This window comes from Juglans microcarpa x Juglans regia, chromosome 2D (genome assembly GCF_004785595.1).
Source record: "Juglans microcarpa x Juglans regia isolate MS1-56 chromosome 2D, Jm3101_v1.0, whole genome shotgun sequence".
Taxonomy (NCBI): Eukaryota; Viridiplantae; Streptophyta; class Magnoliopsida; order Fagales; family Juglandaceae; genus Juglans; species Juglans microcarpa x Juglans regia.
Window position 1 is genome coordinate 41,460,900 of NC_054596.1, and position 15,781 is coordinate 41,476,680.

Genomic DNA, 15,781 nt, shown 5'->3' on the forward strand with positions numbered 1-15,781 from the left:
CCCAATCTTGGTTGTCTATGTATGTCTAGGACCATGTCCTAGGGCGGTTTTTGATTGGGTCTTAACAAGCTTCCATCCCTTGCTGGAAGGTGCCGCTTGGACTGCAGTCGGCTTCTGTTGGCCCTGAGGTGGTCCCCAACCACCATGGCAGCCATGTGAGACAGAGGCAGGTGGAGGCAGAGAGGGAAAGGGGGAAGAGAGGAGGGGAGGGGAGACGCATGGGAGGAGGAAAAAAAAGGAAAAAGAAAAAAGAAAAAAATAGGAGACGTGGTACACACATCAGTGTATAAAATTTTTTTATGAGATCCTTTTATATCTCTAGTATTTTCCAATAAAAAAACCGTCTAGTTTTGGTGAAGCTATAAAAATAGTGGTAATGGATGAGGCTGAAATATAAAAAAGAACTTGGGGGTTTTGGTAATCACATGAAACTGCAACTACAGTTCAAAAACGTAGAAGACAAGAACAACAACAATAGCAGCAACTTCTTGTCTCCCTGTTTGCGATGGTTTCCCTATCGACGTGGTTCCGTTACATAGCCCACAAGCTCGAGTACTCCGTCTCTCTCAGCTGGAAGGTCCCTCCCTTTTTTTGCGATGTACCATTTTTTGCATGTGATTTCGCTTATCGGTTTTGTTGATTTTGATTGATTCCTCTCATTGGAATTCCTAATTTGTTATCACCTGGTTTCTTTGCGGGGTTTCTTCTGAATAGAAAATGGATTTTCTGGGATATGCGCGAATAATCGTTTTAGCTTTCATGGTGTTTGGGATTTCCTAAATTTGAATGTTTACATCGAAGAATTGTTAGTCAAAGCAATCTATAATGGAAGAAAGAAGGTGACGGTTAACCTTCATTTTAGTTTGCTCTGAAAGTTGAGGCATGATATTCGAGGTTTGCATCATTGTGTAATCCTGACAACGTTTTAGGAAAATTGGTTCTTGGATCTGCGAGCGAGCTTGGGGCGCTCTGTGTCCTCTATTAAGGAGCATTGAATTCACTTCAGCTCTCAAGAATATCGTCTTGAGATTTTCTGTTAGATGAAAACAGCTTTTTTTATAGCTTCTGATGACAATGGTGTGAATCAATTTGTGCGGTCTGAATCTTACAACTGTAGTGTCCCAAAATTGATACGAGCGCCTACATAGAGAGATGCATCGTTAAGTAATGCTTAGTTTTCCTAATGGGTTTCTGACTTGCTTTTCATGTTCTGGGTAAATTTCTCCAATGCAAAGTGACGTTTCATTTTTGATAGAAAATTAAGATTGATTCTCCTGTTCATAAAGCACGGGATTTTGTTCGTAAAACTGTTTCCATTATATACTTTTCTGACCATATCTGCGATATGATGCAGAGCTATAAAAGAGGTCAAATAACAGACAGAGAAGTAGGCAATGCCGTTTGGAAGAATCTATGTCAGGGAAAGTTAACATACATGCACTGGAATAAGGGAGAGGAAATGGCCCCTACTATAGGTGCACAAGGGGGAACTCTTCTCGTCCGGAAATTACCAGCTGCAGATCCAACGTAATTACCTTTCTTTTTATTAAAAGGGAACACTTTTTTCTGTCAAAGTTTTATATTGCTGTGGTTGTTGTATTTTGACCATTGTCTTGATCAAGTATATAATTCTTAGTCTAAATCCTGTATACTTCTATGTTCTTGATTAAATGTAGAATGGTTTTCTTTTGAGTCAAGCAATTTATGCACGTGATGAAAAATGGAGTGAGTGTAGGTTGCGTTTGGATGTTGAACTGAGTTGAGTTGAGATGATAAAATATTGTTAGAATATTATTTTTTAATATTATTATTATTTTAGGATTTGAAAAAGTTGAATTGTGTATTATATTTTGTGTTAGAATTTGAAATGCTTGTAATGATGAGTTGATGATCCAAACGTACCTAAGCCTTAAGATAACCACCAGTATTGTCTCTGCTTGTTTCAATATATGCTGGCCCTCATCATTCATATTGGAACTTATTTAGTTTTTACTCCTTTCCCAAACTGAGTGTCGTATTTACCCTTCTTCTCCTCTTTTGCATCCAAAGTTGAGTGTCAATTTGTAGAAGTCAAAGTATTTATATTTTCACTTCCTTATGTCACTTATACTTCAGATAATTTTAAATGCATCAACTCCTTGCCGACGGCCTATGCACCCCATGAATTAGTTGGGACTTTGTTCTGGACACCCTATGACAAAAAATTAAAAAAATGCATAAAATAAATCAATTGAAACCTGATTTGCCCTACTTACTAGAGGAACGAGTCTTTTATATGACAATAATTTTGGCCAGTCTTTTATATGGTCAAAGTCCTGGTCCATCATCACAGAATAAGTCGCCGGTGAGGTGTGAACCGACGGGGACTGTGGTGTTGTCAAGATCGACAGCCGTGAACAGTGAAGAGGGGTATATTTTTCTACTGAGAAGACTGTGTGCTTAGTCAAGGGAGGTTTTGGGTTCGATTCTATCTGGGTCTTCACAGAAGGGGTTGATGGAGGTGGGGGGGGTCTTCTAGTTGTTTCCCGTCGATGTGCTTGCCCTTGCAGGGTGGGTTGGAGGTTGGTGTGTAGTCAAGGGAGGATTTGCCTGGCGTTGCTAGGGCTGGGGTTTTGGAGGAGTGTTGTAATGGGGTAAAAGGATTAGATTCTTCTGTGGAAGTGGTACCCTGTACTCTTGTAAATAATTCTGATTTACAAGTGGCGTTGGGGGGAGGGGAAGAGACTGTTTCATGTGAGTCAGGGGAGATTTTAGGATCTGATGAGGATGGCGATCCTGTCCCTTTGAGTTATTTGAATCCAGGCCTTGTAACTCTTTTGATTGGGTTCTGAGGAAGGTTGAAGAGGTCAGAGATGTTGTGGGGATTTATTGTAATGGTTATGATGAACAGTTCAGAGCTCTTTTAATTGCTATTGAAGTGGGTCAACTTGATTTGGTTAAATCTGCTGCAAAAAAGGAGAGGGAACTTAAAAGGTTGGAGTGTTCTATCACCTATAAGTCTAAGGATGGGAGTGGTTGGAGGGAAAAAGGTAAGGAAAGGGCTGTCACTGGTTTGTCATGAAACCCAAAATCATTTCTTGGACTTTTCGGGGTTTAAATGATTATAGGAATCGTTTAAGGGTGAAATATTGGTTGCGTCAATGGAAGACTGATGTTATTTGCCTTCAAGAAACCAAGCTGAAATTTGTGAATATAGCCATAGTTCAGAGTTTGTGGAACTGTAGTAGTGTGGGTTGGGTAGAGCTTGTCTCTAATGGGGCTTCGGGTGGTATCATTATATTGTGGAATAGGAGGGCGGTGGAGCGGGTGGATCATTTTGTGGGGGAATTCTTGGTGGCTTGTCATTTTAAGAATATTGAGGATGGGTTTGAGTGGGCGTTTGCTGGGGTTTATGGCCCTAATGTGGATAATAGGAGGATTCATTTATGGGAAGAAATGTCGGGTGTGTGTAGTTGGTGGAATTTACCTTGGTGTTTTGGAGGGGACTTTAATCTTACTCGGTTTCCTAATGAGAGGTTGGGGAATTCATATTTTTCAAGTGCTATGGCTAATTTTCCAGATTTAATTTTTGATTTAAATTTGATAGTTTTGCCTTTGGTGGGAGGAGATTATTCTTGGTCTAATAGCAAATCTTCTTCTGGGTTGGATAGTTTATGGTCTTGTCTTCTTGGGAAGCTCACCTTTCTGGTTTAATGCAGAAAATTTTGCCGAGACTGTGTTCCGATCACTTTCCCATTATGTTGGATTGTGGTGGTATTGCGAGTAGAAGAAGTTATTTTAAATTTGAGAACATGTGGCTTAAGGTTGAAGGTTTTGGGGAAAAGGTTAGAGGCTGGTGGAATTCCTATAATGTTACTGGCACTCCTAGCTTTGTTCTGGCTAGAAAGTTGAATTATCTTAAGAAAGACTTGGTGAGATGGAATAAAGAGGAGTTTGGGTTGTTGGATACCAAGAGGAAGCAGCTTCTAGAGGAGAAGCAATTTTTGGAAGAAAAGGAGGTGAAAGGGTTGGTACCGGAAGAGGAAAGAATCAGAAAATTAGGGGTGGTTTCTGAACTGAAAAATTTAGCCTTGATGGAAGAGATTTCATGGAGGCAAAAATCGAGGGTATTGTGGCTGAAGGAGGGGGATAGGTGTTCTAAATTTTTTCATCAAATGGCAAACTCTCATAGAAGATATAATGCGATTGAGGTCCTTTGTGATGGGGATAGGTTGATTACGGATCAAGAAGATGTTAAGGCCCACATTGTGAAATTTTATGAGCAGCTGTTTTCAGAAAATTTTTCTTGGAGACCAAAACTAGACAGTCTTGCTTTTAATTCTATAGAGCAGTTGGATGCTGTGTGGTTGGAAAGAGAGTTTGAAGAAGATGAAATTCTAGATGTGGTAAAGGGTATGGATAAGGATAAGGCTCCGGGTCCGAATGAGTTCACTTTTGGCTTTTTTTCAAGATTGCTGGAACGTTGTTAGAGATGATATCTTGAAGGTGTTTGCTGAGTTTCATTCGTATAGGAGGTTTGAGAAGAGCTTGAATGCTACTTTCATTGCTCTTATTCTGAAGAAGGCAGGGGCTATGGAGATAAGAGATTTTAGGCCTATTAGTTTGGTGAATGGTATTTATAAAATTATTTCTAAGGTGCTGGCAAATCGTTTGAGTAGAGTGATGGAGAGGATTATTTCACCATCTCAAAATGCTTTTGTGAGAGGAAGGCAGATCTTAGATTCTGTATCAATTGCTAATGAATGTTTGGAGAGTAGGTTGGAGGTGGGGAAAGCTGGGATTCTTATTAAATTGGATATGGAAAATGCTTACGATCATGTAAGCTGGGATTTTCTTTTTTATTTATTGAGGAGATTTGGTTTTGGTGCTAAATGGAGCTCGTGGATTAAGCATTGTGTTTCGACTTCAAAATTTTCTATATTGGTGAATGGTGAACCAACTGGTTTCTTTTGTAGTTCTCGCGGTTTGAGGCAAGGTGATCCCATCTCCCCCTTTCTTTTTGTTATGGTTATGGAAGCTTTGAGTAGAATGATTGAGAGGGCTGTGGAGGGTCATCTGCTGTCCAGTTTTGTGGTGGGTAATGAGACTAGGAATTGTTTAAAGATCTCTCATTTGTTATTTGCTGACGATACCTTGATTTTTAGTGAGCCTGATTCAGATAATTTTCGTGTTTTAAGAGCACTTTTGCTACGTTTTGAAGCTGCTTCGGGGTTAAGAGTTAATTTGTCGAAGTCTGAAATTGTTCCTGTGGGTGATGTTCAGAATTTATCAAACCTGGCTAATTTACTGGGGTGCAGAATCTCTTCTTTGCCTTTGAGGTATCTTGGGCTTCCTTTGGGAGCCTATTTTAAAGCTGTCAATATATGGGATGGGGTGATTGAAAAAATTGAAATGAGGTTAGCGGGTTGGAAGAGGATCCATTTGTCTAAGGGGGGAAGACTAACTCTTATAAAGAGTACTTTGTCCAACCTTCCCACCTATTTCCTTTCTCTTTTTCCTCTTCCGGCAAGTGTTGAAAAGAGGATTGAGTGTTTATTTCGAAATTTCTTATGGGGAGGCTATGGTGAGGATAAGAAGTTTCACTTGGTTAGTTGGAAGAAGGTTTGTCAACCACTGGATCGTGGTGGTTTGGGGATAAAAGATTTAAGGGTTTTTAATAGAGCTTTATTTGGAAAATGGCTTTGGAGATACCATTTGGAGAGTAAAGCCCTGTGGAAAGATGTGATAGAAGTGAAATATGGAAGTTTGTGGGGAGTGTGGTGTTCTAAAGCTGCCAGTGGTGTTTATGGGGTTAGTTTGTGGAAACTTATTAGAAAAGGTTGGGATTCCTTCTCCAATAATTTCAGATTGAAGGTGGGAGATGGTAAGAGGATTCTCTTTTGGCATGATTTGTGGTGTGGGGGTACTGCTCTTAAGCTGGTTTTTCCTTCAATTTTCAGAATTGCCAGGGATAGAATGCATCTATTTATGATTCTTACTGCAGTAATAATAACCAGGTTGAATGGAATATCATTTTTAAAAGTGATGTCAATGATTGGGAGGTGGATGAAGTTAAGGCTCTGCTGGTTAAACTCTACAGTTCAAAGTTGGTGCTTGAAAGAGAGGATAGCATGGTGTGGATCCCTGCTGGAAATGCTAAGTTTTCAGTCTCATCTTATTACAGATTTTTGTCAAGTCATAGTAGTTGTGTTTTTCCTTCGAAAAGAATATGGAAAGTGAAAGTTCCCAGCAAGGTTGCTTTTTCTGTTGGGTGGCTTCTTTGGGTAAAGTATTGACTATTGATAATCTTAGAAGGAGAGGTCTGTTTATAGCTGATTGGTGTGCCATGTGTAAAAGGGCAGGAGAATCTGTAAATCATCTTTTTCTTCACTGCGAAGTGTCAAGATTCTTGTGGACTGAGGTTTTGAGTTGGACAGGTTTACATTGGGTAATGTCTAGAGAAGTGGTGGATTTATTGGAAGGATGGAAGGGTTTGAAGGGTTGTAAGAAGGCGGTGAGAGTTTGGAAGATGATACCTCTTTGTCTTATGTGGTGCATATGGATTGAAAGAAATGGGAGATGCTTTGAAGATAAAGAACACTCATTGGGAGATCTTAGGGATTTTTTCTTGAGTACTTTGAGTTCTTGGGTTAAAGTGTTTGTAATGGAGGATAATTTTTGGCACTTGTTTTAGTTTTCTGGCGTGTAGTTTCTTTTCGTTTGTGGAAGTTGTAGGTGTTTCCTTTGTATACGTCCTGTGTACTTGGGCTTATGCCTATTTCTTGAATAAATTATTACTTATAAAAAAAAAAAAAAAAAAATTTGGCCAGTACTATCACATTTATAAAATTCAAACATGACCCTATTTGGAACTGTGTGAATACTTTTCTTTTCTTACTTACCCAAAAGAGTATTTTGATTTTTTGGTCCCATTTTAATCTTTTGTTTTTGTGTTCTGTAAGCACTGTGTGAAGAATTTCAAGGGAGGTGCCCATCCTATAATGCCACTCACCTTAGCAGGATAATCAATATGGAAATGGCATATATCTTTGAACTTGATCATATTTCCCTGGAGACTTGTTAATTGCCCACATGTATGAGTGAATGGAAACCTGCTTCTCTTGCCTAAACAGTTTATTGTCCAAATGATCTGCAAGATACATGAGACACAGAACTCCGGAATTTTGTTTAAAAGTTCTATGAATATAAATGGAAAGTGATGAGAATTTTATTTTAGTTATTGGGAGAGTTGTTGTCAATTACAATAAGCTTTGGATGATACTTTTGGATTTATCTCCTTGACCGTGTGAAAACCTTTGTTTTTCAAGCAGAGTATTCACACTGACAAACAATAGGTGCAGTCACCAGTTATTTATTTATTTTTTGTAATGGGAACAGTCACCAGTTCGCTGGATTAGCTTGTTGATGAAGCCCTAGAAAGTTGACTGGCTCGCCAACTGGAATGGAGAGAATATAATTGAAATTTTTTATCCAAACCAGGTTTAGATGTTCTTTTTGTCAGATTGTTTGACAAAGGATGATCTTGTCACAGTGATTCTTTGTAACAAATGCAAAGTTTCCAATGATAATGTGGATTGTCATGGACAAGGGTTAAGATCATAAACTTGTAATCCATTGGTAAAGAAGCAGGATTTACATTGTTGAGTCCAATAGTTTGGATAAGGTTTTCCGATAATGCTTCCTTGCACATAATTTACTTTATATTAGCAAATATTATACGTGTATGACCTTGCAATAAACCAATAATCTAAGCCTTTGTTTTGGTTCCACCATGCTGCCACCCTTTGTTTCCACACTCAAGGGATCATTTTGACATCATAGTTGTTTTCTTTGATATCTTATTTGTTGTCTAGTTTCTTCATATCTTTTGTTGGACTTAAAATCTGATTTACAGCATGCGTGTTGCTTTGGCAGGCGTGTTTTTGTTGGAGATGTTGTGGTGTTGAAGGACCCCAGAACTCAGATAACTATATAGTCAGAAGATTGGCTGCCATTGAAGGGTATGAAATGGTCTCTAAAGATGAAAAAGATGAGCCCTTTGTTCTTGAAAAGGACCAGTGCTGGGTGTTGGCTGATAATGACAACTTAAGGCCCAAGGTAGATGGGACTTTCTTATTTAATAATCTGATAATTGTGTTTATTTACCGGTCTACCCCACTTCTCTTTATACATGGTATGCATATTGGAAAAGCGAATCTTCTGAGAGAAATCACCATGCTTCAAAGCGTTTAGTGAAATATTAACTTGTAATTCTACATATCAAATTTTCAGTTTTCTTCTTTCAAAATTTGAATTTTAACCTTTTTTCTTTCATTTTGGATGGTTTTTTATTTTTTGATAGGTAATCAAAGATTTTGTATTCATAGAATAGGTAAAGCCCAGGAACATAGGAAGTATACATGAAAAACACCTAGTTAGAGGTTACACTCTCATTTTGGATGGTAGGGGGTGGGTATTTGGGGAAGCGGTTTTAATCCTCTCAAACATTCTAATTACTTGAAGAAAGATGATGATTGAAATGGGAGCAATTGTTAAGCCTAGTTGCTGTCTGCTGGTCTTGCTACAGAAGCACAGTTTTCATCCAGCAAGCAAGGTTACAGGATTAGCTTTTAGTTATTTGAAATCGTAGAAGATTTATATAAGGACCTTCAGGAAACCTGTTATTGTATCTGCTCTGCATACTGCAGTACATACTGCACTCTGGGACTGTTCTGATGCTGAGTTTTCCATCAGGAAATCTCAGAGATCAAATCTAATCCTTATTCTTGGAGCTTCATAAGTAGGGCTATGAGACAGGTTTCATAAAAGTACTATCAATTCAGTTCACGCTTTAAATTCTAGAAGCTTTTTTTTTAATAATAATATACACAATTTTTGGAGGCATCTACCTCTTTAGCTGATTACAAAAGTTCACTGAAACATGAGTCTGAGGCAAGAGAAGTACTTTAGTATTTAATATTCTGCTTTCTGAGTCTTATGATTTTACACATGCCTACAAGCTCATAGGAACTAGAGATTTTGGTGTCTTCTCTTACTTTTTCTTCAATTTGTTGGTGGAGATCTGCATCATTCCCTGAATAAAAGGGGGAGAGAGAGAGAGATTGCCAAATTTCATTCTTTGTTTGTTAGAAGGTTCCTGTCTCTCTCTGTAGCCTTCAAAGTGAAGGTCTTTTAGACTTCGAGCTCTTGGTTGTTGGAAATTTATTTAGAAGGTATCACATATCTATGACTTACAGTTTTGGACATGGGGGTTATCAAACTTGGACGAGTGGGTGTTAGTCGAAATTCATTTCATTGTGTCTCGAACTGACTTAAGTGGAATCCTTCTTTATTTGTGTGTTTTCAACAGGGGTAACTGTACCATAAACCCAACCTGCTCCTTTCAAAGGCAGAGAATTGTCATTTTACTCCATTCCTTAGGATTATTAGCTGAACTTTTATTTCATGACTATAATTCAGCCCCCAAGCTCCAACTCCTAGGGGTTGGCTCAAGTGGTAAAGGCCTTGGACTTGGGGGTATGCTCCCCCTAGGTCTAAGGTTCAAATCTCACTGGGCGCTAACAATCTCTAGGGGCCATCGGACTGGGGGATTTTCCCATTGAATTACCCGAGGTGCACTTGCAGGAAACTCCTTGCCGAGGCTTGTGCACTCCCGGATTAGTTGGGACGCTGTTTCGGACACCCGGTGCCAAGAAAAAAAATTATTGGTTCAAAGAATTGTATTATATTTATTCTTCTGTTTTCTTCTAGTTTTAATATCACAGTACCCTTTGTTACAGCGAGCTATATGATTTTGGGAATTTCTGCCAATTCCTAAGGGTTGGCTCAAGTGGTAAAGGCCTTGGTCTTGGTGTTATGACCCCTTCAGGTCTAAGGTTCGAATTCTCTTGGGTGAAAACAATTTCTAAGTGCCATTGGACTGGGGAACTTCCCCTTGAATTACCCGAGGTGCACTTGTAGAAAAAACTCTTTGCCAATGGCATGCGCGCCCCCGGGATTATTTATGACTTTGTTCTCGAACACCTAGTGTCAATAAACAAAAAAACTTTCTGCCTCTGGACCCAGCCCTAATGCTACCCATCTGGCAGCGTTCTTAATCATACAAATGTACTTATTTATGCATTCCCCTTTTCTTTATTACCTCCATTTTTCATTTTCTTTCTCAATAATTTAGGAAAAAGTATGCTTGGAGTGGCTAGGATCATTCGTTATGCTCGGCATGAATGGATAATTTATTTTCTTTTTTCTCTCTAATAGCAGGAAGTGAATGACAGTCGAACCTTTGGTCCAGTTTCCATGACAGACATTGCTGGCAGGGTAATATATTCTTTGCGAACAGCTGTGGATCATGGCCCTGTGCAGAACAGGTGAGCTGCTCAAGTTCACAGTTCATTTTACTTGACTCAGTTTTCTTCTTATATTATAAAAGCGCTGGTGACGATTGAAATTTTTGGCTTCCTCCACCAGTCATTTCAGTATGAGAAAGGATTTACCAGTGTTGGAAGTCGAACTGGATGTTGATGAGATGGCAAAAAACCACAAAGCATAAACTGTACCCACAAAATGCACTGACTTGGTGTGTATGTAATTCTTTTCCTCCCCATTGTCACAATTGGATTACCGTTTCTTTCCTGTTTGAACTGCGAGTGAGAAATAAAAGAATGGATTTTGCATTGTCAACGACGGAAGGTTGGTATATTCATGGTTATCCTTGACCAGGTGTGCCAATCGGGTAATCTGGTCATTCTTTCCAACTGGAGCATATGATGCAGCCTGCTCCGAATTGAGGTTCATCTATATTTTGCTTGCTTTCAAAAAGTATGGTAGTGTTAAAAACTAGCCAAAAGAGCGAAACGGAAAAAGGAATCCATCTGTTGCTGTTCTGGATGCTTATCTTAGGACTCATGGCTTGCCTTTAATTGCCTTTGAGCTTGCCATTGCCAAGCTTTGAATGTAACATCTAATTCTGAAAGCTGTTCTGATTTTTCACCCTACCTGCAGACCATACTTGGACGTGTTTTAACATGCTTTTTATGCTCTACAAACCTCTGGGATTGTCATCTAGACAGGGCAGTCTTTGTTTTTTCTTTCGCTCTGCAATAAAAGTGTAATACACTTGCACTGCCTGTATTTTCATGTTCTAATGGCTTAGCTGGCCAATCTAATTCAAAGATCATGCTTTGCATTTTCACCAAATTTGATTTTCTTTTCCTAATTAAATCTTGACACTTGAAAACTACCATCGATATATTCATTCTAAGATCAGCTTTCGTGAAAAGAGAAGAAACAATCATATAGCTAGAATGGACATGAGTGAGTTTAAATGATAGATTGTCTAACCTTAGAAGTTAGTTCAGCTGGTATCGGAATTGGTCTTGTTTGATGTGAATCGTGATATTGAATGATACGGAGGAGATTTTCTTTCATATAGATATAGCAGTTTCGTTTTTTCTTTTTCTTTTTGCGTTCATGACTGTGGAAAGCAGATAAAAGGTTCAGGACGTTGAAAGACCCTGCTGTCTGGTTTGATCCCTTTCGCAACGAGAAGACTTTTATTACATGGTCTTTTCCCAAAATGTGGTCGCATGTATCTTCATCAAGTATTTATTTTTTTGCCGGTGACCTCATTTTCTATTACAACAACGCAATGCCGATCGCTTGATTTCTTTTCCATCAACTGCATACAAAAAAAAGTAATAAATACAAAAAGACAAGAAGATCTTTTGTGTTATTAATCAACCATATATGCATGTGGGTATGATATGATATGACATGGCTATGATGTAAGAATACCATTCTTCTATATACAAAAAGGCATATCTAATACATAAATCTTTTAGTGCATGTGGGCAAAATGACAAGTAAAATATATTGACATGTGCACCATCCAAACATATGTATACAGTAAACCAAGATTATAATTAGATAATTTTTAATTTTTTTTTTTTAAATATTGTTTCATCATCAAATAATTTTTAGATCATACTGATCCATCTTAAGGAATTATTGTGGGAATTTGTCGAAACTAAAAAAGATTAGGAAAAAAAAGAAAGGAGGAAAATGAAGTTCTTTATCTTTTATTTTGTCATTTTTAATCACGCAAAGTAATATAATATATTTTAATTTATATTTTATTTAAATATTTGACATAAAAAATTGCTTAAATTATCATATCAATTAATATGATTTAAATAATAAAAGTTGTAACAAAGAAAGAAAGAAAGAAAGAAATACGGTGATTCGGGTCAAATGACCCAACACGAAACTAGCCCGACCCACAGCCACCTTGAGAATAACAAGTCAGTGAAGTCACTCCTCCTTTCACCCATTCTTGCCCCTATGAGAACCGTGTATTACCCAACAAGTCCCTTATCAATGGCTATATAATTTTGCCAAACAACATAGCCTCCTACTCAAGAGAAAACCTGACTGCGTAAAATGCAAAACTAAACCATCGTTGAACTTACTCCAGCCAACCACTCCCTGTACGAGCAATGTTTCAAGCAGTCCACCTCATCGCCAAGAACGTCCCAGGTACTTGTCTTCTTTATTATTCTCCAGCTCCCACTTTCCTTTTGTGCTTCTTCTATTCTTTCTGTTTCGTTCTTCAGAAACGGTGGGACAAAGAAAGAAAAAAAAATCTCGGTTCTGGGTGTCTCCCAGTTTTTTCTTTTCTTTTTGTTGAAATTTCAACACTTATGTTAAATGGACGTTCTTATGGTGATTGGTTAATGAGATTTTTTTTTTCTCGCTTTTGTTTATGTATATGTGTATTTGAATGTTGGTTGTTGCCGTGAAAGGGGTCTAGGAGAGTGAACTTGTTTGGCGTAATACAGTAGGAAAAATTATTGGAAATGAACAAATCATTTGTACCGCCGTTGTGGATTTTGTGTTGCCCGCTATATGTTTGTTGAAATGCTTTCAGTCTTGAATTTGGTTAACTATGTTATAATGTTAGTGTATTGGTATGGCACTTGTACTGTTGCATTTATTGATTGTTTAAAAGTTTTGTTTTCATTTTTGTTGGATAAATCGTAAACTACTAGGGGGGTTTACTATAAGCATGAATCTACATGTAAGGTCAACCTTTTGGATTAACATTTTTAAGTTTAATTTTAACAAACAGCCCTGTTTGGAACTTGGACTGAATTGAGATCAGTCTAATTTTAAGCTGAGTCTAATATCCAAACACCCAACTCTCAAATCACTAAACTCATCTCAACTCAAAAACTCTTTACACGTGGGACGCACAACTTTTTTCAACCCAACACCTCTTTATACGTGGGACCCACAATCTTTTTCAACTTTCTATAAATACATCTAAACTTATCTTAACATCCAAACACATCTAAACTCATTTTAGGTGAGCCACACAAAACTCACTCCACCATCTCAACTCATCTCAACTTAGCTCAAGATCCAAATGGGGCCTAGATTCATTTTTGTACAATTTATAGTCAGGGGCCTCTTCTCTAGTTATAAAAAATATATGCCACTTACATCATGTATAGTGCAGACACTAGAGTCCAAGGTTGCTTTCCGATTAGTTGGTATTAAACTTGCTAATAAGAAGTCAGTTATTTCAATTGATTTAAGATCACTAAATCTATGCGTGTGGTAAGTTAATAACTCAACCTGGACTTGGATGCTCATGCTTTCAAATAATAAATGTTTCAGAAACGGTTGGTTAGTGTTTGAGAATTCAATGTCCTTACATAGTGTTGGTTATTTTAGTTTGGTCCTCTTGCAGCATGCATTGTGTGCTGGGCCAAACTTTATTATTTGTGCTTTTGCCCTGCTTTAATCGGTATGTTTATAAGAATGCATAGATGCAAAAAGCACCATCAGCCTTTTATATGGTATTTAAATGATTTAAGTGAATATTTCTATTTTATGTGGGAGTCTCGTCTGGTGGCTTAGTGTTGATGTGTGTTATAAGTTAAAAAGAAAAAAGAAATTTTTTCACTGTGATTATTGGTTTCTTTAGATATAAATCTTGGGTTTCTTGCAGGTTGTGGAGTGGTGGAAGGCAGCTGTCTTCCTTGTTCAGGAGTTTCTGGAAGAGCAACCTCTGTATCTTCTTCTTCTCCTGCTGACTATAGATTCCATTCACAGGTCAAGATTGGATCACAGAAAGATGCTTCTAAGGGAGCAGCTTTAGTCTGCAAAGCAAGTTCTAGTGGTCATAGGAGAAATCCAGACTTCTCAAGGCAAAACAGGCATGGCTTCTCTAGAAACAGGCACAGGCAAAATGAAGAGAGAGAGACCTTTGATAACCTCAATGAATCTGATGCGTTATCCTCGAAGAATGGACCATTACTCTCCCTCTCCAATACCCCAAAGTTCCATGCAACTGCAGCCCCTGGACCTAGAGAGAAGGAGATAGTTGAGCTGTTCAGGAAGGTTCAGGCTCAGCTTCGAGAGAGAGCTGCAAGCAAAGTAGAAAAGAAGATTGAAACCTCAAAAGAGCAAGGCAAAGAGAGTGACACTGTAGATTCCCTCCTTAAGTTATTAAGGAAACACTCTGTAGAGCAAAGCAAGAGAAACAGCAGAAGCAATGGCAGCAACAAAGATCTCATGTTGGACCAGCAAGTGCAGAATGACTCCTACAATGGAAGAAAAAGTACAATCTACTATAATTCAAATAACAGTCTGAAGGATGAGGCCCAAGAACGTAATGGCACTTTCTTAGGTAGGCCCGTGTCAAATTTCCAACGCAAGTCTCCTATCCCTCGTGTTAAATACCAGCCTATTTATTCTGGTGTGGAAACCATCAATACCATGCCACATGTGAATTCAAGTGAGAAGGGAGATGAGAATCGAATTGAGAAGGGTCTAAAGCCTGAACAAGAGTTGGAGCAAGAGTTGGAAGCCGAGCCGGAGCCGGAGCCGGAGCTGGAGCCGGAGCTGGAGCTTGAGCTTGAGCTTGAGCTTGAGCCTGAGCCTGAGCCCAAGCCAAAGGCCACTTTTCTAGATAGTAAGCTTGCCAATTTGTCAGAAGGTGAGAGTTCAGATGCTGATGAACCTTTTAATGATGAGAATGGAGTTTTGCAGCCAAAAAATGAGCATGGGGATTTGAGTGCATTGAAGCTACCAGAATTAAGGGCAATTGCAAAGTCTCTTGGTCTAAGAGGGTATTCAAAGATGAAGAAGAGTGAGCTTGTGGAATTGCTAAGTGGGAGTTTGGTCTGATCCATGATGTATGACTAAAGCAAAAACATGATAGCGTTTCTTCGTTTATAGGTTTGTTTTAGTTTGTTTTGGTAGTAGACACTTATGATCAGTTTGTTTTGTACTCCTGTTCTAACCCTCCCGAGGGCTTCAATGACCGGCAAGTTCTGAATCTTTCCTTTATCCATTTCCTAAGTCTTTTTGGATATGAGCTATTGATGTCCATGTTGAGATTGTTCATTGTTGTCTCTCTTGTCATGTTACTTTTGGTTAAAATGCATCGAATTCAACGTGCGGGTGTTTCTTATTTTGATGGTAAGATCATAGGGGAAAGTTTCGGACTTTGATTAGCAATTGCATTTTTTTGCATCTTTGCCGGCAAAGTTTATTTGTTTTGCTTGCTTAATTCGTAATACCATGGAGGAAATAATAAATACTGCTCTTGGTTCTCCATGTTTATAATAGAGCACCGAAAGGAAATGTATATTTTTTCTATTGATAATTGTCGTTGTTTTGAATGAACCATGAACAGTTTTGAAGCCAAATGATTGTTGAAAGAAAGGTGGGCACTTATCGTCATATGCAAATGTTTTAGATCCGTTTGGAATGA

At 38.3% G+C, this 15,781-nt stretch overlaps 1 protein-coding gene and 1 pseudogene across 2 annotated transcripts; both read left to right on the plus strand.

Moving 5' to 3' along the window:
* The first annotated feature begins 322 nt into the window (after positions 1-322).
* Positions 323-11,196, plus strand: LOC121250047 (annotated as a pseudogene).
* A 1,182-nt stretch (positions 11,197-12,378) lies between these two features.
* On the plus strand, positions 12,379-15,409 carry LOC121251176 (rho-N domain-containing protein 1, chloroplastic). 2 transcript variants are annotated; one of them, XM_041150539.1, is made up of 3 exons: positions 12,379-12,534; positions 14,012-14,909; positions 14,940-15,409. In XM_041150539.1, exons 1-3 carry the CDS (start codon positions 12,495-12,497, stop codon positions 15,190-15,192), a joined length of 1,191 nt encoding a protein of 396 aa, XP_041006473.1. In that variant the 5' UTR covers positions 12,379-12,494; the 3' UTR covers positions 15,193-15,409. The 2 variants fall into 2 exon arrangements, with proteins under 2 accessions (XP_041006473.1, XP_041006472.1); XM_041150538.1 differs by having other exon boundaries at positions 14,012-15,409.
* The last annotated feature ends 372 nt before the right edge of the window (positions 15,410-15,781 follow it).